Raw genomic sequence first — 25,595 nt, forward strand, 5'->3', positions numbered from 1 at the left:
GGGAGGGGGAGCATGGCTCAGGGTTGGTCAGGGTCAAAGTTAAGTTTATTGAACCTCACAGTCATATCAATCAGGATAACATTGCTGGGTGAAATAGTATACTTCATATCCATGTAGATAATGCATGATTTATAGTCAGTGATTTAAAGTGTAATAGTGACATTTCCTGAGAAATTGTACAATTTGTACAACCGTCTATTCAGAGCAATATTGCAACCATAAACATTTATGGTATACTGTACCTGTATGGAATTGCTGCTGAACATTGAGGCTGTAAGACAGGACATGCTGTCATTCTTTTGAACAGTAAATTGTTTCTTTAAGACTGTTCAAAATTAAAAATGACTTGAATGGATGGATAGGCCTGAATATTTAGAGTCCGTAACTCGGATTCATACGTTTAATTTTTCAGGGTGACGATTATACATCTCATAAGCAATCAAGGAATTAAAATGCATCCAATATGAAAACATTCTTAGGCATTCATTCAGTGTGCATCAAATAGCTACATTTCTACGTCTAGTAGTATTATGGTACTTCATCAAGTCATTCTCTTTTCTCATTGTTTTTAAGGTTTGCGTGGGCTGAATCCAGCTCCCAGCTTTAAAGGCATTCTCAAAATATGGGTATTTGTATTGAAAACAGTTGTGACGTGAATGATATCAAGCTACATGGAACTGCCACTACAGTGCAGCGCTGAACCTCAATCTGATGGCTCATCATGGGCTATAGCTCATCATGGGCTATAGCATCTGCACAGATTGTCTGCTGCTGGGTGGGAGCCATGGCAGGGTGACGCGAGAGAACTTCAGATGAGTTTAGATCCGTTTCTTAACCAGAGATGTGGATAAGATGAACACATTCACCTGGAAGCAGTATGGTCTGCCCTTTGAATGAGTGCTTTTTCTTTCTGCTACCAGAAATCTGCTGTAGCACTGATGAGGAAGTGCTGGAGGAAGTGGCTGAGAAGATGAGTTTTGAGTAATGTGTTTTAGGTAATGTTCTCCAGGATGTAGAAGATGAATTCCATGACTATGGGCTCCTCGTTTCTCTTGCGCCCCCTGCTGTGGATGACAGGGATCAACACGCTATCCAGGGCATTGAGGTACTGAGCTGGGAGCGTCTGGCCATTGCTGCCGGCCACATATCCCACCTGAAATGAGAAATTCAACATCACAAACAGAATGATCAGCATCTTCATCATCTCGCTGGAGCTTGCATGATTTCAACCTACATCACCAAGCTCAGCGATTCCCAACAAGTGGGCCCCCAAATAATTAGCAACTTCAGATTTAAATGATATAACATCAATGAAAACAAATATCATGGTCACGTGTTTTCATTGTGATATCAATAAACAGCAACTTAAAGTATACAGTATTGGTTCCATCGACCATAACATCGTCAATGGATTGATCATTATAATAAATATATCCTGAAAATGCACATGGCCTACCCAGGCCAGATGGGTGGGCCATGAACACTTTCAAGATTTTCAAGTGGGCCCTGATCCAAAGAAATAATAATAAGCTAATCAAACGTATCGTTTGAATCAACATCTTCCACCGTGCTGACCTCTTGGGTGTCAAAAGTGACCCGCAGGCCCAGTTTAGCCATGCCGTCCTCCTTCAGGAGCTTGAGATGTGGGCACAGTGCCAGGCAAAAAGCCCGGGCTATCCGCTCTGTCAAACGATTGTGTTCAGCAGAGCCAGCTGCAACTCCCTTGGCGTGATCCAGCCTCTGTAGAAAGAAGACCTGGACAACACACGCTAATGTGCATGTGTGCACACAAATGAAGGCACAAATGCAAAGTAAGGAAACCATGTTGGATGCACTTCCAGACAGTATTAGTGTTCTTCCAAAGCCCTGTTGGACTGTCATCCGTGAAACCTACTGGATCCTCCCTGTCTGAAGAAATGCTGTGGTTGAATACTGAATGTATACGTGTCGTGTATACTGTAGATAGTACTGTAAAGACCCCTGAGGGCAAGAACGCATCCGCCTGGGTGACAAGCAGACTGCTGGACGAGCTCTGGCGCTTTGGAATGGGGGGTCAGATCAACAACTTTGGGGCAGGCCCGTCTAGAGTTTAAATGGACAGGTATCAGTCAAAAGGGAGACATCGAAGAGGAAGGATGGATGGGGAAGGATCAACATATGGAATGTCATAACAGGTCAGCTCCATATATGGAGATCTGTGGGTTTGAGGCCAATATTGATTAGTGTACATTGTACACAGTGTACATTGTATGCTCAGTACTGTCCCCTTGTGAGGTCTTTCTGTCCCCTGCATCAATTACTTATTGCACATTATGTGAATAGCAATACCTGCTTGCGCCAGATTCATTCATGCATAACTTCTCTGTCGAAAAAGAACAATTCTGACGTTAAATATAATTGTTAGTGATTGTTTAGTCTACCTCAGTCCATCGTATGAGCTTCCCATTTTCTTTGTATTCAGACTTCTGGAACATCTTGGTACTGCTGATGGACTCCATGGATTTTCCATCGATTGGGCTGATAACTCTGGGAGACATAAATCTGGTGTTAGATTTGGTGCGATGAAACTGTCATTTTACCTGCTTTTCTCCAGCTTTATCAGTTAGTTACCACTAGGACTTTATTAAGGACCTTCCTTAGGTCTCGGATCCTTTGTGGGTTGAATCAAAGTCCACTAAATAAAGTCCTGGTGGTAAAGCTCTAGACTAGACAATGTGCCACATCCCTCTGCTTTGTTTCGGAATGGATCATTTCTGTCTCTGTCAAAACATTCTCTCCTGCTGGTGGCAGATGTAGTATTATCTTTTTGATAGCCCAACTGTGTGCCTGCCACCAGCAGTCATAAAGTCAAATCCTTATGTTAATAGGCTATGCCACTGCCGGGTTATATTCTCTTCTTTCGTTTGGTCTCAGTGCTCTGGCTTCTATTAAAGATCAGTGTTTTGACATTTAAGGCTACATCCTAGTTAATGGTGGGGTCCCAGGGAGTCCCCAGCTAAATGATTGATAGTATGGATTTTACAGTTGTAGACTGGAAGTCCCAGAGATAATAAATCAGATCAAATCTGTGCCTGCCTATAAAACTAAACAAACCGTGAAACGTATTTAACGGGTTCTGGTTTTGTTTCCATATTATGCAACAGCTCGGTTTCAGATAAGGTTCTCAGAACCTAACTTGGGCCCTGCTCATAATACTTAATAGTAACCCCTGAACCTGAACTTGAACCTGAACTACTTTCGAAATGTTTCCCTTCAGGGGTGGTTTTGGTTATAACAGAAACGTAAACAAAAAAAACATCACAGAACTCCACAGATTCTGGAAAGTTTCGGAAGGTTCTGGGTTACAGCGCCATCTGGTTCTTCTCACCCTCTGTTCACAGTGCATTTTTCCTCCACCCACTGAATGAAGACCTGCTCCTGGCTGTCTGACTGGTCCAGCCGTCCACAGGTCACGGTGAAGTCCTTCATCTCACGTAGCGCCCGCCTGAGCTCCGCCATTGTTTCCACCGTGATCTGCACCATCAGCCCATCTGAGGAGAGGGACATCGATACAGGAGGAACACACACACAGACAGCAACGTGGACGCACACACTCTCATGCGCATAAACACGGACACGCTCCTACACAGGCAGTCCTTTTAAATGTACATTGACACACACACACACACACGCACACGCACACACACACACACACACACACACACACACACACACACACAAATACAAAGATCGACACTCTAAATGAAGTGCTATTCAGGAGGGTGTTTACTTGCTTCACATAACGTACTTATGTAAACTACAGAATTCCTGGAGGTGAGTAAACTGTGTGGGTTGCCTTTTGAATGACTTAGACTTGTATGTCCTACCTTCCACAATGCTGGACTTGGCGAGGTATCCTGCAGATGCTTTCAGGGCACTACTGAATACAAAAAAGCAAGAGCCGGTAACTGAAAACAAAAACAAAACAAAACAAACATATCTTATTTTTATAGACAGTTGAGTCCACCAATCATTGCAGTAAATCATTATTGTGATATCTATTAAATGATAACACAAAGTGCCACCCTGTGGTATGAAAGGGATATTACAGCATCTTATCCTACTTGTATTTCACCTCATTACAGGGCTTGTATTAAAATAATAATAATAATAATTGCGACGGGCAAGGAGGTGAATTACACGTATGTCAGGATTTGGGACTTAGCTTTTCGCAGAGGATGGGATGTGCGCTGATGTGGCCGTCAGTGGGGTAGGGAGCCTTCCGCTGTGTTCATTTATACCACATGACCTCCAGTAACATCAGCGGTTACTAGATTGAGCCTCAGAGACTAGAAACTTTTTAGTAATTATAGTAAAAGGTATTTTAACAACTTTTGCTTTTAGTAGCAAATTCTGATTTAAACTCAGTCTTTGAACACACCATTGAACTTTTGACCTGCATAGGCTATTTAAACTATTTAGCTTTAGTCAGGTCTTAGCCAACTAAAAATTAACACTGGCATAAATGGAACTAAAACATAATTGCAGAGACTCTTCTTCAACAAAGATGGCGAAATCAAACATTCTTTGTTCTGTATGTGTATGTATACAATTGTATGGTACAAAACACTGAAGTCCTTAAACCAGAAAACTATGCCAAAAGGTGGTCTGCGGTTGTTGGAAAAATAGTGGGATTCAATACCAGGAGGTGTGGGTTGGGAGTCAAATGACTAACGACTCTAACAAGGCTGGCTGCCAGAATGGGGTTTTCTGGCTGTATTAGAATGTGAGAAAGTCCCGCCTTGCGGATGCCCCACTACTTACTACTACTAGAAGCCTGCCCTACTAGTAGTAGCCGGCGGGGTAAAACCGCCCCATCAGGTTCCACGCTCTGCGAAAAAGGTAGTCCTGTCAGGATTTCCCCTCTTGTTTCTAATTCCATTCGTTGATTGCAAGAAGTTCACACGTTTCTATACTTAAAGAAAGAACTTCCTCTACCACTAGCTTGATTACAGTATGTGACGGGAAGCCCAAACTGCTGTGTCACTGAATCAGTTTAATGAGGTGCTCGTCCACCGGTGCAGACCTTTGCGTGGCTGATTGTGAATGCTGATAGCCTGGGTCTGATACTGGCCGTCCTCTCCCTGAACACAGATGAGGTGGGAGTCTGCTGCCTCATTGAAGCACGCTCCCAACGCCAGCACGTGCTCGTTGGACTTGTTCAAGGCCTTCATCAGCTAAGGACAGGTGGACAGACAGAGGACAACAATGACCGATGAAAATGAGAGCTACCTCTGACGACAGAATGACGGTGCCAGCTCCTCTCAAGGTTGAGTGTTTTTTATTCAACCTTCAGTTGACCATCTCTCTCAGCAGCATCAAGACAAACATAAAGTTAATGGCATTACATTGCACCATATTGCACCACATTGCACCATACCTGCTAAATGAATTTAGTCCCTTGTTCGGCACAAACAAGGGACTAAATTAATTTTGCTCCTATGCCACCAAAATGTGGAACACCCTACCAACAGTCATTAAGACATGCGAATCCCTTGACTCTTTCAAAACCGCTCTCAAAGGGCACCTACGGACGGCTGCAATTCAAAACTGGCCCCCGTAAAATTGGGTCATCCACTCACAGTTGACAGTTTTTGTATTGAGTTGTGCTTGAAATGTAATTCTGCAAACTGTTAATAAATACATCAATCAATCAAACCTTGTTAATGGCATTGTACCATTAAAGCATACCTCGTTATAGCCATTTGTTGGAATCTTTATGCATGTCCTCTGAGCTTCCAGGTCCACAGTGAGTCCTGGCACCATTGGTAGACTGTAACGGTAATTTCTAAAGTCCTGCAATCAGAATGAGAGGAGAGGAACATCTCATAGCTGATGACAGTTTGTTAATGTTGTTGCCATCTCTCTTAAACAGATTCAACTTTCAACTACTGTACTGTATATTATCCCTCAGATGGGAATTCTACTGGAACAGAAACGTCTGTTAAAAATGCTTGTAATAATAGATAGTCAAAGAAATGGTATCTTCACTAACACTGAAAACAGAAGAACATAAAACCACTCAGAAGATAATCATTATCAGAGGTTATCCTATAAACTTCTATTCCTAACTATTGGTTTTCTCATAATGTTGGCAACCTCGACATTGAAGCTCATTTTACAGTTGCACTTGCTGTAGGTTTCTCTGGATAATATGTTTTAAATGTTAATGATTATGGATGAGAACAATTAGAACTATAAGGACAGCTGCATTCCTCACCACCAGCAGTCTCATTATGGTGTGTCCTGTCTCTCCAAACAGCGCCTTCCTAAAGCGTACGCTATACAGTGGACACGGGTAGACTGTAGAGAGATAGGAACAAGGCAAGTAGATAACATTCAATACTGAACGCACGCATGCACACACGCGCACACACACACACACACACTCACATCGGTACTCAGCCCCCAGTCGCAGCATGAGGCGCAGGGGGAAGGCTTTGGCCCAGGCGATCTCTGCCCGATGGACCAGCAGGCCAAAGAGACAGGGCTGGCTGGGCAGAGGAAGGCCATGCACGGACTGGAGAGTGGAGTACACATAGAGGAAGCCTGCATGTTCATCACTGCCCAGGAAGGAACCGCCAAAGCGGGACAGGGTCAGGTGGCTCACAATCTTCCCTAGAGAAACATAGTGGATGTCAGGCCTATTTAGGACTGTATACTATTACTTACAGGACATAGTAGTTTAAGTATTTTGAACCAAAATAGTGGCTCGCACAAAATATCCTACACTTCCCAAAAATGCAAATGTCCAAAGTAAAAAGATGAGGTAACAGACCGGTGTACAATTTGCAAGAAAAAAAGGTTTAATACTTTTAATTGTGCATAATTTACACAGCATTTGTCTAAGCTCACAAACACACTGCAGACTACTTGACAACACAACTCTTCCTCATGTACTAACCTGTAACAACAGCCTATTCAACTCTGTAAAGGATGCTAATTTGAAACTATTAAATGTTTTTTGCATTGGTCTATCTCATCTTCATTATAACAACAATGATGTTATGTTTTGTAGAATCCCGAACCCTGATTCAGAACATTTGCAAAAACTTTACTACAGCACTGTATCAGTATCTATGTGCATACCGTCTAATACTGTAGTATTGTACATACTGTACATGGTTAGCCTGGTCCTTTAAACCATTGTATTTCTATTTTGCTATATTCTTAGTTCTATATTCCTGTCTGCCCCAGCTGTCGCTCATTTGTAATCACGCCCCTGTGAATAGTCTTGTTCCCCAGTCAGTCCTCATTATCTTGTGTATTATGTTTGATAGCTCCTGTCTTTGTTCACCTTAATTTCCGTCCTCAACAGCATGAAACACTAACATGTAACAATTAATGTTCTGGCAATCCGAGTTACAGTATGTTATTTGATCAATTGAGTATATAGTACCTCGTGGCCTAAGAGTGAAATCCCAACAGCGAACTAAACCTAAGTGTTGTGTATTAATCATCCAGATTTTCACAATGAGATGCGCACAAAGCAAGAGGAATTGGCTGATAAGCGCTAGGGTACGGTGCGGGTTTTTCAGCAAAAAGACACTGTGTTTGCCCGGAGCTACACTGGAGGAGATAAATGGATGCCAGCAGTAGTGGAGGAGGTCACAGGGCCATTGTCATACACTGTTCAGACTCCAGACGGACAAAGGCACAGACGAAATGTGGATCAGCTGCGTGGACGCACACCGAGGGAGGCTGGAGCAGCCGTCCCGGAAGGCCCTCAACAAGTGTGAAGAGGATGGTCCATGTCAACATCCGGAGACAGGGAGTCCAGTTGGGGAGATGGCCATCGGAGCTGCAGCATCAGCTGCTGAACCTCCACCAGGAACTGTTGGCAGTACCCCAGTAGCGTCAGTGCCACGGCACCCTAAACGAGCTACTATGCGTCCTAAACGTTTTGAGTACTGACTTTTGGGGTCTAACTGGGGGAAAGGGGTATTGTGTATTTTCTACACATGATTGCTGTTTTTTGACTATTGACTTTTGGGGTCTAACTGGGGTCAAGGGGTGTTGTGGCTGGGGGTGTGTGTCCAAATCCAGTGTTGCTCTCCACTCAGTATGTTTTGAGGTCCCGTTTGGTGAAGTTGAACAGTAAAGACAAACTTACCCTAAGACTCTCAGATATTATACTAAGAACCACACTCTACACGTTTAGCATGTTGGTGTGCAGTGTGCAATGGCTGACCTGTGAGAGCGTCCCTGTACAGCTGAATGAAGTGGTTGAAGATGTCTTTGGGGAAGCTCTTCTCTTCAGGCAAACACTGCAGCAGTATCACTACCTCCACCTGGCCTACCGCATGCATGCCCTTCGAGGTCACACACCAGCACTTCCTGTTGACGTCTACACAGAAGCCGACATAGAACTTCATTAATCAGTGTAGTCTACATTTAATGTATTGCTAGAACAGTGGCCGGAGCAGCCCCTAACAAACCTACAAACCTGCTTTGGAAACAATTCTAAAGTTTTCGAATTGTTTCTGCCAGTTTTAGCAACCACATTGAATTTAGATTCCACCAGATGTAGCAGAGATCTCAGATTGTCTGGCTACGCGAGACTACGCAACAATGACGTGCAAGCTGTTTTACCCACACAAAACAGTTACTGACTGCTGAGATAAAGAAGATGCACATACAGTTAACCAGTTTGACCATGGCAAGCAGGTTAGCATTGAGGACAAAGACCAGAGGTTTGGGCCTGCCGCTCTCCAGCTCTTGAATGAGGAACACCTCAGACGGTCTTTCCTCCACAGTATAATCTGAGGAAAACACACAGTTACACAGATACTAGTATATATAGCCTGGAGAGCCTCTGTTTCAAACACAGGCACTTCCCTACATCTCCTCTCACTTTCACCACTATCTGCTCCAGCAGGCTTCTGAGATTTATCTTTGTTCGTTGAAGACGAGTGCAAGCTTCATTAACATTTTATGTAAGAAAGCTGGCTCAAGGACACATCATTTATTGAATATTTGTTGGATGAGCCTGAACTAAACATCAGAATCTAACATCAGTTAGCATTCATTGCTGTTGTTTAATTAACCTTAATTGAACTGCCCAGTAGCACAATTATGTTTTGAACTATAATGGCCAATGGAGATCAGTGGCAGCTAGGTGTGAGAGGGAGAACACACACACACACACACACACACACACACACACACACACACATATGCCTTGTTCAAGAGGCACACTATTGTCCAGGATGGGCAGAGTTAAGTGTGTCCAGGTAATGGGTGGTGATATGACCTTTTAGTCGCAAGATAACATTGTGCTGCAGAGTCTCTGAGCTCACTTCAATGGGCAACCATTAGCCCAGACTGTACAGTACGTTGTGTTGTGATAACATTATGAACAGAGCCTGTACCTCCTTTCACTCCGGTTGAAGTGAGGATTGGAGGTAGGCCATCCAGGGGGATAAGGTTGGCAGAGCTACTGATGTAGCTGCTCACTATAGGTGCAGTCCCCCAACCATAGGGACCACATGCCTCCTATATGACAAAGGAGAGAGGAGGCAGGGGCACAAGGGAGAGAGAATGGCCATGAATTTAGGTATTATAAATGGTATAGTCAAAAGCACAGGTTCTCAACGTCCAGGGACTCCCAGGAGACCTTGCAGGAGGGGAGTCTCCAGCTAAATGACTGCTTGTTAGGAACCAAATGGCTCTGAGAGTGTACTAATTGGACCGAATTGCCCTTAAAGACCGTATGGAAAAAGTTTGAGAATCCCCAGTGTTCAACAATCTTTGAAATAAAACAATGAAGGCAATGTAGAGTTCCCTGGGTCGTTATGGGGTAAACTGTAGAATTTCACTGAACATCATATTGTTGCTGTCGTTGCTGTCGGGTGGAAACCTCACCGTCCAAAACGTTTTTGGTCCTTTCAGATGGGGAGCGGGTGACGCAGCCTGGATCAACGACAGGTCTGCTCCAGGTCTGATCATGAGGGGCGTGGGACTCCCGGGACACATAGGTGTAGGGGGGGAAAAAGCTCACCACAATCCAGGTCTAGTCTCCCACAGGCATGTGCACGAAACGAACACGAGTGTGACAATTTCACAGGACCACGCAAATGAAAATATGCTTGCGCAATCGCCCCTCAACTTCTCTGCACGTCCAAAATAAATGCACGCCTCTCATTGAAAATGAATTACTAGGCACACGCCTAGTAATTCATTTGCAGGCGTGCGAGAGGTGTCTGAAAAGGCCATTACTCTTAAGGAATCAAATTGAAAAAATATGGAAAATAGATGCTCTAGCTCAAAATGTGAAGATCAGCTATTTTTGCTACCTTTGTGTGACACTGACAGTAGTATATGAAAGAAAACAAAAAGTTTAAATATGGAGATAACCATGTTCTCTCCACAGTCCACAGTCAAATGGATGCTAGAATCATTATCTCACATTGATGTTGGTTTCCCCTGGCCGTACGGCTCTCCTCATCTGCGGTGAGCCGACAGGGCTTCTCAATGGTCCTCCCAGGCAGGGTCTTCTCATGAGTGGTGACAAAGTGGGCTCTCTGACTGGTGTAGTCGGTGCAGACTCGGACTGCTTATTGGACAGAATGTCGTCAGCAAACCACACCCTCCTCCTCCCTCTGGGAGGTGTCCCTGAAGTGAACAAAGTGTCACCGTCAAGCAAAGTCATATAAATGTTGTATACAATGCAGATTTTCAAAGTGCCGGGCTGGCTGTCAAGTTCACCGAGGGGGCATTTGGCAAACAAAAAATATATAAATAAATAAATATAATGCAGTATATGATTTAAATTAAATTCGTAATATTATTGTGCTAGTTTAACAATTCACAACCTGGTGTACCTATTTTGGGCATGTCATTAATGTTTTTTACAAACATTTTCTGGCCATTTTGGATTGGGGTGGGGCCCGGGGAACGCCTTCAGGGGTTATGACTATTTGGGGGTCTTTTGCATGAAATGTTTTCGGAACACCTGATAATCAATGGCCATTAGTTCTGTATATAAGAAATGACTCCTTTCTCACTTTTAACAAGGGTTTAATTCTCACTTTTAAGAAGGCTTGAGTGACAGGAGACACAAACACGTCCCTCCTTGCCATCCATGTGCGTGAGTCGGAACTTCAGATTAGAGCAAACTGCACAGAAAACCTGGGAAACACACGGGCACACATCAATTCACCCAGTTAGTCACACAGTTAAATATTATTTGAGATTGAATGAATATCATAAACAAGTAAAGAAGCAGTTATTATATAATCAGAATCCAGAATTCTAAATTTAATAGAATTTACTTTCTAATGTGTCATCCATTTTCTCACCTTCCCGCAAGCACGGCAATGGTGTCTCCTCTTCGTGAAAGTAAACTTGACCTCACACTTCATGCAAACTTGTGCTTGAGCATCAGGCACCCACTCTGGGGCCACCTCCCCAAGGACACTTGCTCGCTCCTTTGCCAGAATACCAACCGGACAGTCATTGTCAGGATCTACTGAAGGTAGCTCATCAGAGGCTGTGGTGTGAGCCCCCATTACTCCACTGGCTGCTTCTCCGTTAGCCTCATGGTGTCCATTAGGCTCAGGGATACATTTGTCCTGGCCCTGGAGCTCATTGTCCCCCAAGGTCCCATACGTCTCCTCCAGGTGCTCCTGCTGATGATCAAGCCCGCTTTCCTCCACCTCCTTCTCCTCAATCACGGAGTCCTCCTTGGACGGGAGTGACTTTGGCATTTTATTCTCCTCCTCCTCTTCCTCCTCTTCTGGCCATGCAGCTTCAGCAGGGCTCAGCACCAGGGGACTGCCGTCCTCCCCGAAACACCTCTCTCCCCACGTGGAGAGGGTGGTCACAGTGCAATGGCCCTCTTCGAGGTGTTTGAGGAGCTTCTGAGATTGGATCTGCAGCTGCGGGGCTGCAGGGCTCTTTTTGACAGGCTGCCACGACTGAGCAGGTTCCAATGTCTTCTGGTCCACGGGGCCCGCTTCGGGACATTGGACAGTTCCATCTGTGGGGGCTTTGGATGGGGACTCTGGTTTGATGTGAGCACAGCTGCCCAGGCCTGGTTTAGTGACGTCCCCATCTTTGAGCACCAGGAGGCAGGGTCTGTTCAACCACTGGTGCTTGGTGTCCATAAGAGACGGAGTGTCCCCTTCATCTGGTGATATCGGAGTGTGTTATGATTATAAAATATCAGGCGCAGGCAATCGCATGCCAAAGGACACACTTGAGTGCACATTCCCTCTCTACACACAGACAAAAGCCACATAACATACCAGTGCCACTCACTCACACGCATTGCACACATGTACGCATGTAGTACACACACAAATAAATGATAACACATTCGTTAGAGAAACATGGGTACCCTACAGTAATAATGGGCACTTAACAGCTTGGGCCCTTTTATATCACTATGGTAATAGATTTCAATCATCATGAAGCTCCATTACCTCACTCTTCTTGTCCCTGAAAGGTGCATGTGAGCTGAGTCACACTATATAGTGGAATATCGTCATTGCTAAAGGGTGCCAGCTACTCTCTGAAAAAAGATAGTTCTGCTGCAGATTGGTTTGGTGTGGACGGAACAGTACTTTATCGAACCATCAATGTTCAAATGATTTAGCAAATGAATGGTATACATTACTGCTATGCAGAGAACTGTTAATGGTTCTGTATCAATATTTTCATTGAAATCTGTAATATTCAGCAATCAAGTCCATAAACTCCACCGCCATGAGGCTTCCCTCAGGAGAAAAAATACTCGAATGATTCTGTGTTCAATACAGAAGCACAAATCGTGTGCTGTGTATACTGTATAATGGTCATCTTCGGTTGTATATTTATGTAGAAGCATACAACTGATGTTTATCATAGGCATATTTGCTTATATGGCATATTGATGAGGTATATTGGGGTACAGTATAGCTACATAGCGACGTAGGGTTTATTGCCTGGCCATAATATTAAACCATTGATTTTCCGTATAGGGCTATGTATATATTACTGTGCACCTTCATGGTGTATGAATTGACATAGGGCTATATAAGCCTATATGTGCCTGTTTGTTCAGAATGATTCAGAAAAGCTCTAAGCAAATATGAGTTTGTTTTGATTGCAGCCAAGTTCTCAGTCAGCACCTTCTGAAAAGCATAGGCTTAAAAAACGGATAATAACTGACAGTGAGCAGCATTGAGACAATAGCTAGTCCATTTCAATTTCATTCGCCCAGTAGCCCACAGTGATTCATGATCAATGCCATGGCACAGAATCTAACTAATTGCCCCCCCACCCCACCCCACAAAAAAGACAAACGTGCAACTGCCTACTGTACGTCATATAGTTCACTGTCACAGTTCATCACACCACGACATATAGGCTAATGATGTATACAACTCAACTGACTCGTTAAAACAGAAATAGAGAAGAATGTGGCAACAGCAACAACTCCGATAAAGTATCCGGGATAAACTGCATTGCAGGTCCTTTTCAAAAAAACCAAAACATCGTCTCATGGCTCTGCCAATCATGCTGGCGGGCTACCGCTACCGAGCACACATGTCTCGGCAGTTAAGCTCGCTCATACAGCTGACTGGGCGCTTGTTTCGCGGGACAGTGACGCATCTAGCCTGCTATCATCACACGTGGAAATGTTTAATCCGCTTGCGACCATTTAACACAGCAATGCGACATTTGCTCCCCATATCCCGCTAGGCGAATTCAAGCAGAATGTTTCCCCCAATATAACATTCGCTATATAATAAAAAATGCAATACCGTGCGTTGAAAACACACATGTTTTCGGTGTAGGGCTATCGCGCCACGAAAAAAATGCAAAATCAGCGGGTTTTTTCTGACAAACACAGGCGGTATAGAACCTTAATCCGACAATAACACCAATAACGACTGAATGAAAATTCCTTGATAGAAAACAATTAAAGTCTTACCTTCCGTTATTGCACCCAAAAGACTCTCGTTCTCGTCATCCCGGGCAGTGAAGAACTTGAGCATTTTAATCTACAACATTTGCGGGCTGCTGAGGGAAACAGAATTAAGCAGCGGTCTCTGGCTCACAAACGGGGGATTGGATGATTTCGCTTCTCTGCCCCCCCTCTATATGACCCCCCTCCCCCCCTCACTGCAGTTCTTTGAAGAAACAGTCAAGGTGTGCATAAATGTATTTCCCCAGTGTGCAGTATATGAAAACATAGGCAGAAGACACCAAGACAGTGTAAAAAGCATTTTCTAAGACATGCATGACCCTTTTTGATAAAAGCATTAATTATATTCAGTTGGTTGATGTTGAACACATGCTGTTGAATGAAACTGTAGTATTGATTGAAGTATTTAACAGATTGGAGAATTACAGTACATTTTCAAGACAACTCAATACTAGCTATACAACTCAGTACAAGTTGCTTGTCAGCATCATTAAATGGAGAAGCATGCAGTGGGCTACTCGTCAGCACTGCACTGCATCATCAATTGGGGTCTATGCCATTACTGTAGCATTCTGCTTGGAAGCCATCCATGGAGCCAACTAGATGCACCTATATGTCTGACTGTGGTGAAAAATCACACCTGTGTGAAGTGAGTGGTGCAACTCCGTGTGGGGGTCCCCGGAAGTTCCAGACCCACAGGATCGTGCCCATGGTTCCGGCGAGCCGCCCTGTGTCCGAAAAGGTTGAGAACTGCAGACAGTTACCGCGTGGAGGTCGCCAGGGGGTCCCTCTACTGTCACACCCGAAATCATCATATATACAGTTAAAATGTGTGAGTTAGGCTGCACAACAGTGACACTGTGAAAACCAACAAACACCATTTTTGTGCTCGGACAGACCCAGCCAGGGACACAGCCAGCCAGCCAGGGACAGACAGACACACATAGCATAATGGAGTGGTTGCACCACTCAAAAATAAATAAAAACTCAAAGGACGAGGTGCACAATTTAGCAAATATCATTTTCAAATCCAGGAGCAATAAACCACAGCACCATCTAGAAAACGTTTATCGGTTTTATTACGTTTCATAAACAAAACAAAAAATCTTAAGACTAGCTTTTATGACCACTGCCAACCTGCTGACATTGTGGTGACAGGTATTTTAACTATTGACCAAAGAGAGGGATTTTGCGCCCCATTTTTTATGCAATAGCCAGTCCGACAAAGACATTCTTGGGGCATTTGGGAAATAGAAAAGTCTCTGGTTGACGGGGGTTAGGATTTGATATGTCTGATAGCTAGAGTTAAAACACCGGGGGAAAGTTTGCTTTGCTTCACTGCAGTCCGATCTGTGTACAGTAAGGAACCATGGGGTTGGGGGACATCAGTTGGCTTCATTTTTTGATGCTTCATCAAAGTTCTCCACAAGATCTGCAGGGGGGAGAAAACAATGTAGGCAGAAAAGTTTTGACTGTGAAATTACACAATGCCCTCTAAACCAGTAGTTCTTTCAAATCAATATTTTTCTAAATGGTTCGAAAATAGGAAGATGTACAAGCTCAGTGTGTCACAAAGTGACATGCTGTGAGCTTGTAAATCTGCCATTTTTGAATATCCAACACAAATATTTTTAAAAACATCCTGGTTTTAAAGGGTTAAAAAAAAGAACTATGCAAACTCACAAAATAATCTATTAGGCCTACAACAATATTGAGAAGAGCACACTTTGTGGCCAAGTCATAGACCGTGATGTATGCAGAAGTGCCGTTTACGCCTGTGCTTTTTGGCCATGATACGTCACTGACTTTACCGATGACTTTTCAATCGTGCACAGCTTTGTGGCTGTTTGCAGTTTCCCTTTCCGTAATGTGATCGAACGATTGCGGTGAGCACGGACAAAACACGGTCAGTGGCCAAAGACACATCGCTGCCTGCCTTCATTCAAATGTACGCTTTGTGCTCACGTGTCTCACTCGGACACACAATATTCACGGAGAAACAACAACACGGACACGTGATGTTAGAAGTAAGCGTGCCGCAGCTTCTAGTTGATATACAATTTTCTAAAGTTACAGAATTTCAAAGAAAGTCAAATTTTCTTTAGTTTGTAACCTGATAATATTTCCTCAGATTTGATCTATTTGAGAGACTTCCTAATTCATCGTATGACAAAACTGTGTTGAATAGTGAATACAGATAGTCTTACCGGGAACGTCATCATCCTCCTCCTCAATGTCTTCTGCCTTTGGAGCTTTGTTGTCAAGAGCTGGAATAAGGAACAAGGGAAATGTCTTACTGCTTAGCTCAGGGATTCTCAACCCATTTCATTTCAAGGACCCCTAGTTTGATAGGCCCACAGACCCCTGATTGATTGTATGTCTGGGACCCCAATCCACACTTTAAAACCCTCAGTGTTTATTTAATCGTAGTATACACCCTTGGACTTGCAGACCATGAATGGTCCAATTGGTTAGTCATTCATGACGTCACATCAGTAATCTATGGCATATATATGACATGACTTCACATTGGGCAAGGTTTCAGCCTGATCAGAGCCATTGACTTCCATCATTAAAGTTATTATTTCAAAATATATCAAATATGTTTGGAAATATAAGTAGAGGTACGTCTGTGGCCTTACTGGCAGTGTGCGGAAGAAATGTGGCACAGATTGGTCCAACAGTGTGCAAGATTAGCTCTGGACAAATGGATTGACAGACCCTCTTATACTGTAGATGGCTAGACTCCAGCAGAGCCATGCCGTACAAATGTCCCTAAATAACATAATATAAGTCCTACCACAAAAAAACTAAATCATCTGACATATTGGCTTTCACTTCGGTGAAAATACGCCACTTAATAAATCCCTACATAAACAAACAGCATCCCTGTAGAACGTCATTAAAGCTATGAGTACAGTATCCAATTACGTAGGTACTGTAGGTAATGAGTGTTGACAAAATAATATTTTATAATTTGAGTCTTCTTAAAATATTATATACAGAGTCCAATGGTTGTCAAACTGTGTGCCGAAAGACAAGTCCAGGTGTGCAATGGGAGTTTGTGACAACTACACATCACAACTATACAAAAATGTTATGAATTTTGTTCAGATTTTCTATATCAGGCAAATGATATACCCCAACAAAAGATATTGTAATCACTTTCAACTTGGTGCACCAATGTGGAAAATAATTAAGCATAGTCACGACGTAATGCTGTGTGTGTGTGTGTAGATCGGCTTAAAACATAATTGTGAAATAGGGTTTAAATAAACACACAGTGATAAGACTGTTCTAGAGGCTATTTTTCACGGACATGAATACAGGTGTGCCTTGAGATTTTGCCTTGCCCTTGTGTGCTAGTCTCTCTAGAGTTGTCAACTTGGCACATCATTTTCAAATGCTTCTGCCGGAAGCACTGAAAATAAAGCAGATTTCCCTACTTGTGTCAACTCAACAGAGCAAGACCTTAAAGTGAGGAAGGCACTTGCATGGAGGGCCCTGACCGGTATGGCCAGTATATGGAACTCGATGCAAGGGTAGAGTCTATTCTCCTATACGGCAGTGAATGCTGGACCCTGGCCTGAAGCCAACCATGCAGAAGTCTCTAGATGGGTGCTACACCAGAATTCTGCATGCAGACGGTGCAGTATGTAACATCAGCAAGAGTCCACATGTTACCAACAAGAATCTGTATGATGGAATGCCAAAAGGTGAACCCGAAAATAGCAGCCAGGAGAATGAGACTAGCAGGAGACACCAAGAGCTGCCAGCCAGCAGGAACCAACACACAGGCACCGGTCACAAGGACATCCCACATTAACATATGCGTATGTACTCAAGAGCGACGCAGGAGCGCAAAGCACCAACAAGCTGGCCAGATGTATGGAGAACCGGAATGACTGGAAGCGACGATGGAAGGCTCGTCCGAGGACGACCTAGAGAGATGACAGACGGACTCACCTTGCCGGGGAAATTGTTCTGCCAGTTTACGCAGGCTGGTGAGACTGTCAGCTCCCAGCTGACTGAGGATGCCCGGAAGCATCTCTGTTAGCTGCTTGGTCTCAGCGTGGCCGGTGATGGCGAAGGTGTTGGCAGAGAGAGAAGCCTGCACTTTGGGGTTGTTGAAATGGATCACAGTGCCATCATCTTTGATCATGTTCACCTAAGAAAGGTTAAACAGGTAAGGTTATGTATACAAATGTGGCCTTCAAATGATTTTCAACGTTTACGTAGTAAATGTGATGTCTCTGTGTTAAGTAGGACATCATGATGAAACACTATTTAATCAAGGGTGGTTTTAAGAAGCATATGGGTTGTCGGGCAGCTCAGCTACTTCAATCAAGTTTATTGTCATATCATCACAGGTATAAATTATTTTTTGTGCAAGCTCCATTGTTTTGAGAAGAAATGAGGGGGTGGGGGGTCGTGGGAGCAAGGAGAAGAAATGTGGTAGCACTTTGGTAGGTCCACTTAGCAGCAGGTATGTACATGCGATTAGACATTAGGTACAAAAGAGCGTGAGTGCATTGTACATGATAAAGTGCAAATCTTTAGTGTCCTGCATCTATACTTTCCTATGTTAGATATAAAACACAGAAAAGAAAAAGTACATCATGACTATGTCATACTGGATGTGTGTGTGTGTGTGTGTGTGTGTGTGTGTGTGTGTGTGTGTGTGTGTGTGTATTCATATTTAAGTGTCTCAGTGTCTCAAATGTAAATGTGGAGAGAAAAGAAAAGCTCTTGATTTTTAAACTTCAGCTGCTGTATTTGGGGGATTTTATTTGTTTACATTGGTAATATTTGTAAACACTGGAGTAAAATAGACCCATATTCTGAGTGGCTAAATATGCCATTTTTAACTACATTTTACTGCGATTTCTTTATTATTATTTACTATAGTCCAACTACACCCCAGGAAATTACATCTGGCCACAAAAGATCACGGGATCTATTGAATGTGAAAGAGGAAATGACAAAACTGACATATTGAGCCTACGACACAGTATAGAGCGCCGCAGTCCCTCCCCCTTTCAGAAAAACGAGTGGCCCAGGAAATGAAAACCCAATGCATTCTCCCATCGGCACTTCTTATTTAATTTATTTAAAGACGGTTACGCCGCAGACAAAGCCAACTCGGATCGTGACAAATCATGACAATGAACACAATGTTTTGGGCCGATCAAATCAATAGAAAGAAGAAAAGAGAGTCAGGAGACAACACTATTTGTTTTGTTTTTCGTCTTATAAATTATTTGATCGGCCCAAAACATTGTGTTCATTGTCATGATTTGTCACAATCCGAGTTGGCTTTGTCCGCGGCGTAACCGTCTTTAAATAAATTAAATAAGAAGTGCCGATGGGAGAATGCATTGGGTTTTCATTTCCTGGGCCACTCGTTTTTCTGAAAGGGGGAGGGACTGCGGCGCTCTATAGCAGCCCCCTAAAACAAAGAAAGCAGCAAAGGAAAAAATAAATAAATAAAAATAAGAGTAATCTTTTACTTTCTCTAATAATAACCTAAAACATGAACCTTGGTTGAAACCAAAATTGTCCTTTTAGAATGTATGTAAATATAACCCTAATTTATTATGTTAAAAACAATCACTGTTGGCCCGGGCGGCTGGTGTAGCCATCTGGGCACCTTGGCTGGTAATCCAGTCTGGCAGTGTGCTGCGGGTTCGACTCCCGACCCCGACGGCCTTTACTGCATGTCACCCCCCCCATCTGTCTCCCCCATTTCCTGTCAGCCTACTGTCACTCTGTCAGCCACAAAAATATATCTTAAAAATAAACAATCACTGTTGTGATTGTTTATCAGTGTCGAAACACTGATTAAGCGCACAGGGACAATATTTAAAAACAATGATTCTAAAATATCTTTTAGCAATCAGCCAGAATGTAATTTAGCCTCTTACACTACAGCTAAAGGCTATATCAGTGAAACCGAACTCATTATTCCAGGCTGCGGTGCATTTGTGTGTTCAATTACCTCCTCAATTCCAGCAATATTGTTAACAGCCAATTTCTTTAATGAACTCTGTAGTTTTTTGTCATCAGCTGTCGCTGTTCTGTGTACCACCTTCTTCTTCCTACGAGCTGAGCCCTGAAACCAAAGCAGACATAATAAGCCCAGAACATATTTACATTTGTAACTTTGTAAAATGGTTCCATTTGTAAATTCTTAAAGTTAAATTGACAGGTTTTTACAGCGGGGGTCCCATATCAAACTATGTCCTTGAAATTAAGAGGTTGAGAATCACTTAACAGGCTTTTTGTTGCGTCCTTAACTCAAACTTAATTGTCTGCCTGACAACCCGACGTTGTGTCTTATCTGATCCATGACAGTTGATATATGGTTATTGTGCAATAACTGTGATCGCCACCTTGCAATCAAGCCAAACAATGCAATTTCCTGGATGTCAACATACCTTTCCTCCTATCCGCACCTGGGCTTGAAGTTTGGCCAATTTTTCTTGATTCATGTTTGTTACTATAAAACAGGTGTACATAGTGAATGTGACAAGGTTGTGGAAATGTCAAGATAACATCTGATCGACAACTATATATGCGTTATTATTATAGCGATTAGCTCCAGCATGCTACTGCTTCCATCATGATTACTGGCCTTGCTGCGATATTAGCTAGAGTAGCTAGCAAATGAGCTAGCAATGGAGCAGAGTCGATTTAAAAGCCCATCCCAATGAAAACAGACAGATAACAAAAAACGATCGTGTAGCTTTCCATATAAATCCACAAATATGCCATACATCCACAGAATGGATGCTGATGCAATCGCACAACGCATAACAAGCAAGCCACACAAACCAGACACTGATATGTCAAACTGTTATGATGATACTGGTACAAAATAAAAACAGAGCATTTTCAGCACTCATCAGAACTGGCTGTCAATATAAATATTAAATAAGTGTGTCGCCCTGAATCGTCTACGTCGACCAAACTTATCAGTCCGTACACACTTTAACTTGTGATAATAGCTTTCACATTACACGCGTACATTTATATATTGCTGTATCAATCCAAACCTGATGAAATATCCACAGAAGCATGCGGCGGAGCGAAAGATGGAGGGGAGGAGGAAGGTATGACGTCACACACACCATATGGTCGGGGTTTCTTCTTCTCGCAGAGAGCTATAGGCTACTACCGCCACCTATAGGGATTTCTTTGGGTGAATTAAGCCTGGTTATTCTCAAACCTTTTACCAGTATTTACCTTTTACCAAATTTAGTCACTATGTAGATTGATGTAGTATGTACATTTAATTATTAAAGTACAATTTGGAGTTATTTGTACTTTACTTGAGTATTTTCCAATTACTTTTACTTCTACTCCACTCTATCTCAGAGGCAAATAGACCTATTGTATTTTACTCCACTACAAATATTGTAAAACTTTAGTTACTAGTTATTTATTACAAAACATACATTTACCTTACCACTTCAGCACTATATACATTTTGGCCCTTATAATAGCCGCTCTACAAGCTCCCAATGCGAGCTTGTAGATCGGCTATTTTCCAAAAGATTTTTAGCCTATACGTTTGAAAACTTGAAATGAGACTATGAATTCTGCATAATGACATTAATGAGTACTTTAAGTACGTTTCGATGCCAATACCTTTGTACTTTCACTCAAGTACATTTTTAATTACGGACTTTTACTGGTAACTGAGTGTTTCTACATTGCAGTATTGATACTTTTACTTAAGTAAAAACTTTGAGTACTTTTTACACCACTGATTATAAGACACATAAACCCATCATTTACAGACCTGTAAGGGTCCATTTGGAAACCCCTCAAGGCACTCTGCAAGAATTAAGTTTACAGTCCCGTCATTCTCTGGTTAGGTTATACAAACTATAAGACCCACACACATTCAGCAGAAATTAACGAAATAAATATTTTATTTTGTGTGTGAGGCATTGCATTTACAGTGCCAGATTTTGTTTTCAAGACAGATCCAATCATAATATGCTGATGCTCCAATCACACTATGCTGATGGTCGTCACAATGTAAAAGATGCACTTTAGTGGTTGAAACAGCTGAATGTGACAGCTGAGCTGAACAGCTATAAATAAAATACAATACATTACAAATGTCATACAAAACATCAGAAGTCAGGTCAAAAGGTCTAAAGATATAACATCAACATCACAGTTCATCTTCACAAGCTTCAGGAAAGATACATGAAGATGCAATTTACAACTTCCTTAGAACGTCTTAGAAACAGCAGTCTTAAATACCACCAGCAGATCACAGAATCTATGAAACAGCTACAATACAGTATAATTATCCATGTTTTCTGACATTTATAATAAGAAGTTATAATGGAAACATTTTCTTCATAGGTTGTAAACAAGAACAAACATCTCAGTTATAAACTTGTTAAAATTGAACAGATTGCCTTCCAGTTTCATCAGGAATCACTAAAAATGAGTCTGGATTTTGGGCATGTGCTGTAATGCAACATAGAAATACCGGTAATTCACACATCTTATAAATATATCTTACAAAAATAGGTAAGCCTAGAATAGCCAATCTACAATCTCACAATGCATCGTCGTGATGAAATGTGGTGTGAGTTTGTAGATTTACTATTTTTGCTGTGCAATACCGTTGTAAAGTGGAAAATAGGGTTTAAGAATTAAGTGGTTAAAAATAAACTATAATGACTCAGATTATCGTATTTATTTATTTTCTTTCTTTGTTTAGTGAGAGAAGTATTAGGCATTTTATCAAAGCAATTAAAAGGTTCTCTGAAAAAAGTGATAGACATGTTTATTACATAATGAAATGAGAGTCCATTTCTCTCCTTTCTCATTTATCTCAGTTGTAGCTTTTATTTTATTCTTATCCCACAAGTGACCCAGTGTCAATTATCTAATGTAATCCTGGGCACTACACTTCCTCTGCCAAACTGGTGGTTGGGGGGGGTGGGGGTGGGACAGCGGACTGACTTCATGCTTCCTTCTATGCATGAGGAGTCCCAGCTGCTTCTTTTCACCTGACAGGGGAGAGTTTCCCCGGCCTGACGTAGTGCGTGGAAGGAACAAGTTATTCTGACCAGTTCCTTTCCCCTACATCAGGCTCTCCGGCTGGCCAGGGGAGGTAATTTAGAGACCAGGATTACTGCATGTTTTTGTGAGTGTACCTAGGGGACACGGGGAGAACATGCAAACTCCACACAGAAAGGCCCTTTCGCCAACCCCGCCTTGGGTATGGGCACTGATGACGTGGAGGAGGGAACACACCCCCCAGCGTCCCCAGCAGGAATCGAACCCAGGACCTCATAGCTGTGAAGCGACAGCACTACCGTGACCCCTGTGCTGATTGTTTTTATCTCAGTGTCGGGCCGTTGTATCATACCCTGGCAGTTGTTCGGTCGGAGGTGCATGCTGACTTCCACCACTGAGCAGAGGGGTATGTTGCACCTCCAGCGCTGTGGAAGCAACAGGAGAACATTCCTCAGTACAGCCTTCCTCAGCAGGATGTAGGTCCAGGGGTCCAGGATCTGGTTCCAGGTGGCCATGCGCACCGCCGGTAGCAGACTGAAAAGTGCAGGCTTGTCCTTGGTTTGTATACTCAATATGAAGGTACAGATCTAGACAGGACACAGAACAATGGGAAGAGAAGTGGTAGATATATACGTATATGCATGATATATATATATATATTATATATATAAATGTATATATATCAACAACAAAAAAAAACATCTCAGGAACGACAATGTTCATCCGTTAAGATAGCTGAATAAAATCAGAGTGAATTGAAGAAAGCACACACCCAAAACACAAATATATTCATGTATTCAATTTACTTCTTCAGGCCTGCCTGAAGAAGACACAAGTTTTGAGTGTGTAACCTTGGGATTGCAAATTGAAAAGCAGGACTATGAAACTCTTCAAGCAAGTTGCTTGTGATCTTTGTGGTTCGCGAGCATTGTAGATAATGGCGTTGTAGTTACGTGTAGTTACGTTACAATCTGCTCTGGTCTTTGTCAGGTCTGTATATAATTTTCTCTATAGGCCTATATACTCTCTCCTTAGAATACATTTATATCAGTGATGTCCTTTTCGTTTAACTATCTATCTATTACACTATCTATTTTGTTTTATTAAATCGTTAGATAATGCATCCTGTCAAGTCGAGTTTTGTAACAAAATGAGTACTGAAACTATTTGAAATAAAAGTGTTTTACTGAAATGTTGGATGCATGAAATTTAGAACAAATTATTCTACTTTCTAAATAAAGGATCCTGGGTTACTTAAATATTTGGTTGTCTTTGGCCTGTTGACCTAGCCTGATTATCAGACTGTAGTCCAATAAGGAGTGGGCGGGGTCTTTTGCTGGATCCAGGCTACTGTTGACCGCCATTAATCAGGGATATTACCTACAGTATAGTTAACTTCACATCAACATCAAAGGATTTACCTCACTTTAAGTTTAAACTATAAAGGCACTAGTCATGTCATAGAAGTCTTATAATCCTATACAGTAACTCTGTGGACAGAGGACTTCTTGAGCCACATATAGATGAGGTTCTACCTGGGTACCAGCATGCATGTCTTACCAACAAGGGTCCCCAGCACACACAGGATAACAGCATTATAGCCAGGAGCTGGCAAATCATCTCTAAGTCATAGGAGGTGCCTCCTGTGCTGTGCTGCTTGCGGCGCAGCCTCGACTGCAGCAAGGTGCGGCTGGTCAGAGTATTGCTCACAATGGAGAGCATCATGGCTAGTAGACCCAACGTGGAGAAGAGCAGAGGGAGGAAGACATCCAGCCTGTCCCTCTTGCCCTCCATGCGGAAGAAACACCAGCTCCTCGGCCACTGTATCTGGTAGGGCTTCCACAGCAGAACAGGCAATACGGCCACCAGAGCCGCCAGCAGCCAGGAGAGACCCAGCATTTTCTTTGTGTGGTGGGCATCCAACGCGATATGGAAGAGGGGCCTGGTGATTGCCATGCAGCGCTCCACAGCCATGGCGCTTCCTAAGAACAAGGGGCTCAGGCCAAAGAACACCATGCTCACCCCAAAGAGATCACACAATCTGTTGTGGGGGTCAAAGCTCTCCCAATCCTTGTCAGAGCTGTAGACGTAAACTACTAGAGAGCCGGTGATGAGGTGACCCAGGAGGTTTGTGATGACTAGGCTACTGGCAAAGACAAAGAATGTGGCTTTGGACTTCAGATGGATGCGGCGCCGGCGGTAAGCCTTGAGCAGGATGAAGCAGGCCAGGCTGTTGGTTAGGATGCCCATCGTCATGGAGATAACAGACGTTGTGACCTGCAGTTCCTTCTGGATGGTCGTATTGGCAGCTCTGAGCTGTAAGCTGCAGATTGAGTCTGAGGTCCAATTAGCCAACATAGTCAATGTGTGATGTCTGATAGGGGAAAAATTGAAAGGGTGAGTCAACGTAATATGTTCATTTCACACACAATTTTTACAGTAGCCTAAATGCCCTAATTTCACAAACAACGTCTGATGTAATACAGTAGGTTGTAATACACAATTTTTACAGTAGCCTAAATGCCTTAATTTCACTAACAACATCTGATGAAATACAGTAGGTTGTAATACACCATTTTTACAGTAGCCTAAATGC

The 25,595-nt window shown here is 42.8% G+C and overlaps 3 protein-coding genes across 4 annotated transcripts; all 3 read right to left on the minus strand.

The window, feature by feature from the left end:
- Positions 1 to 96: 96 nt before the first annotated feature.
- On the minus strand, positions 97 to 14,021 carry zfyve9b (zinc finger, FYVE domain containing 9b; the record flags this gene model as incomplete). The annotated part of the gene is made up of 16 exons (XM_080770471.1): positions 97 to 1,153; positions 1,576 to 1,755; positions 2,421 to 2,526; positions 3,368 to 3,530; positions 3,867 to 3,947; positions 5,066 to 5,216; positions 5,731 to 5,835; positions 6,260 to 6,342; positions 6,433 to 6,657; positions 8,231 to 8,386; positions 8,679 to 8,801; positions 9,411 to 9,534; positions 10,448 to 10,653; positions 11,070 to 11,169; positions 11,340 to 12,169; positions 13,958 to 14,021. The coding sequence occupies 16 exons, from the start codon at positions 14,019 to 14,021 to the stop codon at positions 992 to 994; spliced, it is 2,859 nt and encodes a 952-aa protein (XP_080626597.1). The 3' UTR covers positions 97 to 991.
- A 992-nt stretch (positions 14,022 to 15,013) lies between these two features.
- btf3l4 (basic transcription factor 3-like 4) lies at positions 15,014 to 21,086 on the minus strand. 2 transcript variants are annotated; one of them, XM_080770169.1, is made up of 6 exons: positions 21,007 to 21,086; positions 20,389 to 20,450; positions 19,950 to 20,063; positions 17,918 to 18,119; positions 16,159 to 16,218; positions 15,014 to 15,383 (listed from the first exon to the last, which is right to left on the minus strand). In XM_080770169.1, exons 2-6 carry the CDS (start codon positions 20,440 to 20,442, stop codon positions 15,337 to 15,339), a joined length of 477 nt encoding a protein of 158 aa, XP_080626295.1. In that variant the 5' UTR covers positions 20,443 to 20,450; positions 21,007 to 21,086; the 3' UTR covers positions 15,014 to 15,336. The 2 variants fall into 2 exon arrangements, with proteins under 2 accessions (XP_080626295.1, XP_080626294.1); XM_080770168.1 differs by having other exon boundaries at positions 20,979 to 21,022.
- Positions 21,087 to 23,062: 1,976 nt separating this feature from the next.
- On the minus strand, positions 23,063 to 25,357 carry ptgfr (prostaglandin F receptor (FP); the record flags this gene model as incomplete). The annotated part of the gene is made up of 3 exons (XM_080770473.1): positions 23,063 to 23,080; positions 23,299 to 23,586; positions 24,560 to 25,357. 3 exons carry the CDS (start codon positions 25,355 to 25,357, stop codon positions 23,063 to 23,065), a joined length of 1,104 nt encoding a protein of 367 aa, XP_080626599.1.
- Positions 25,358 to 25,595: the final 238 nt, after the last annotated feature.

This window comes from Protomyctophum bolini, assembly GCF_963924005.1.
Source record: "Protomyctophum bolini genome assembly, chromosome: 8".
NCBI classification, from domain to species: Eukaryota; Metazoa; Chordata; class Actinopteri; order Myctophiformes; family Myctophidae; genus Protomyctophum; species Protomyctophum bolini.

Excerpts from the sequence above, each read along its gene's own strand:
- btf3l4 (XM_080770169.1), bottom strand. The coding sequence starts at position 20,442 with ATGAATCAAGAAAAATTGGCCAAACTTCAAGCCCAGGTGCGGATAGGA. Across the intron at positions 20,064-20,388 it reads AGGTGCGGATAGGAGGAAAG|GGCTCAGCTCGTAGGAAGAA; the intron begins GTATGTTGACAT and ends CTTTGGTTTCAG. Across the intron at positions 18,120-19,949 it reads ATATTGCTGGAATTGAGGAG|GTGAACATGATCAAAGATGA; the intron begins GTAATTGAACAC and ends AACCTTTCTTAG.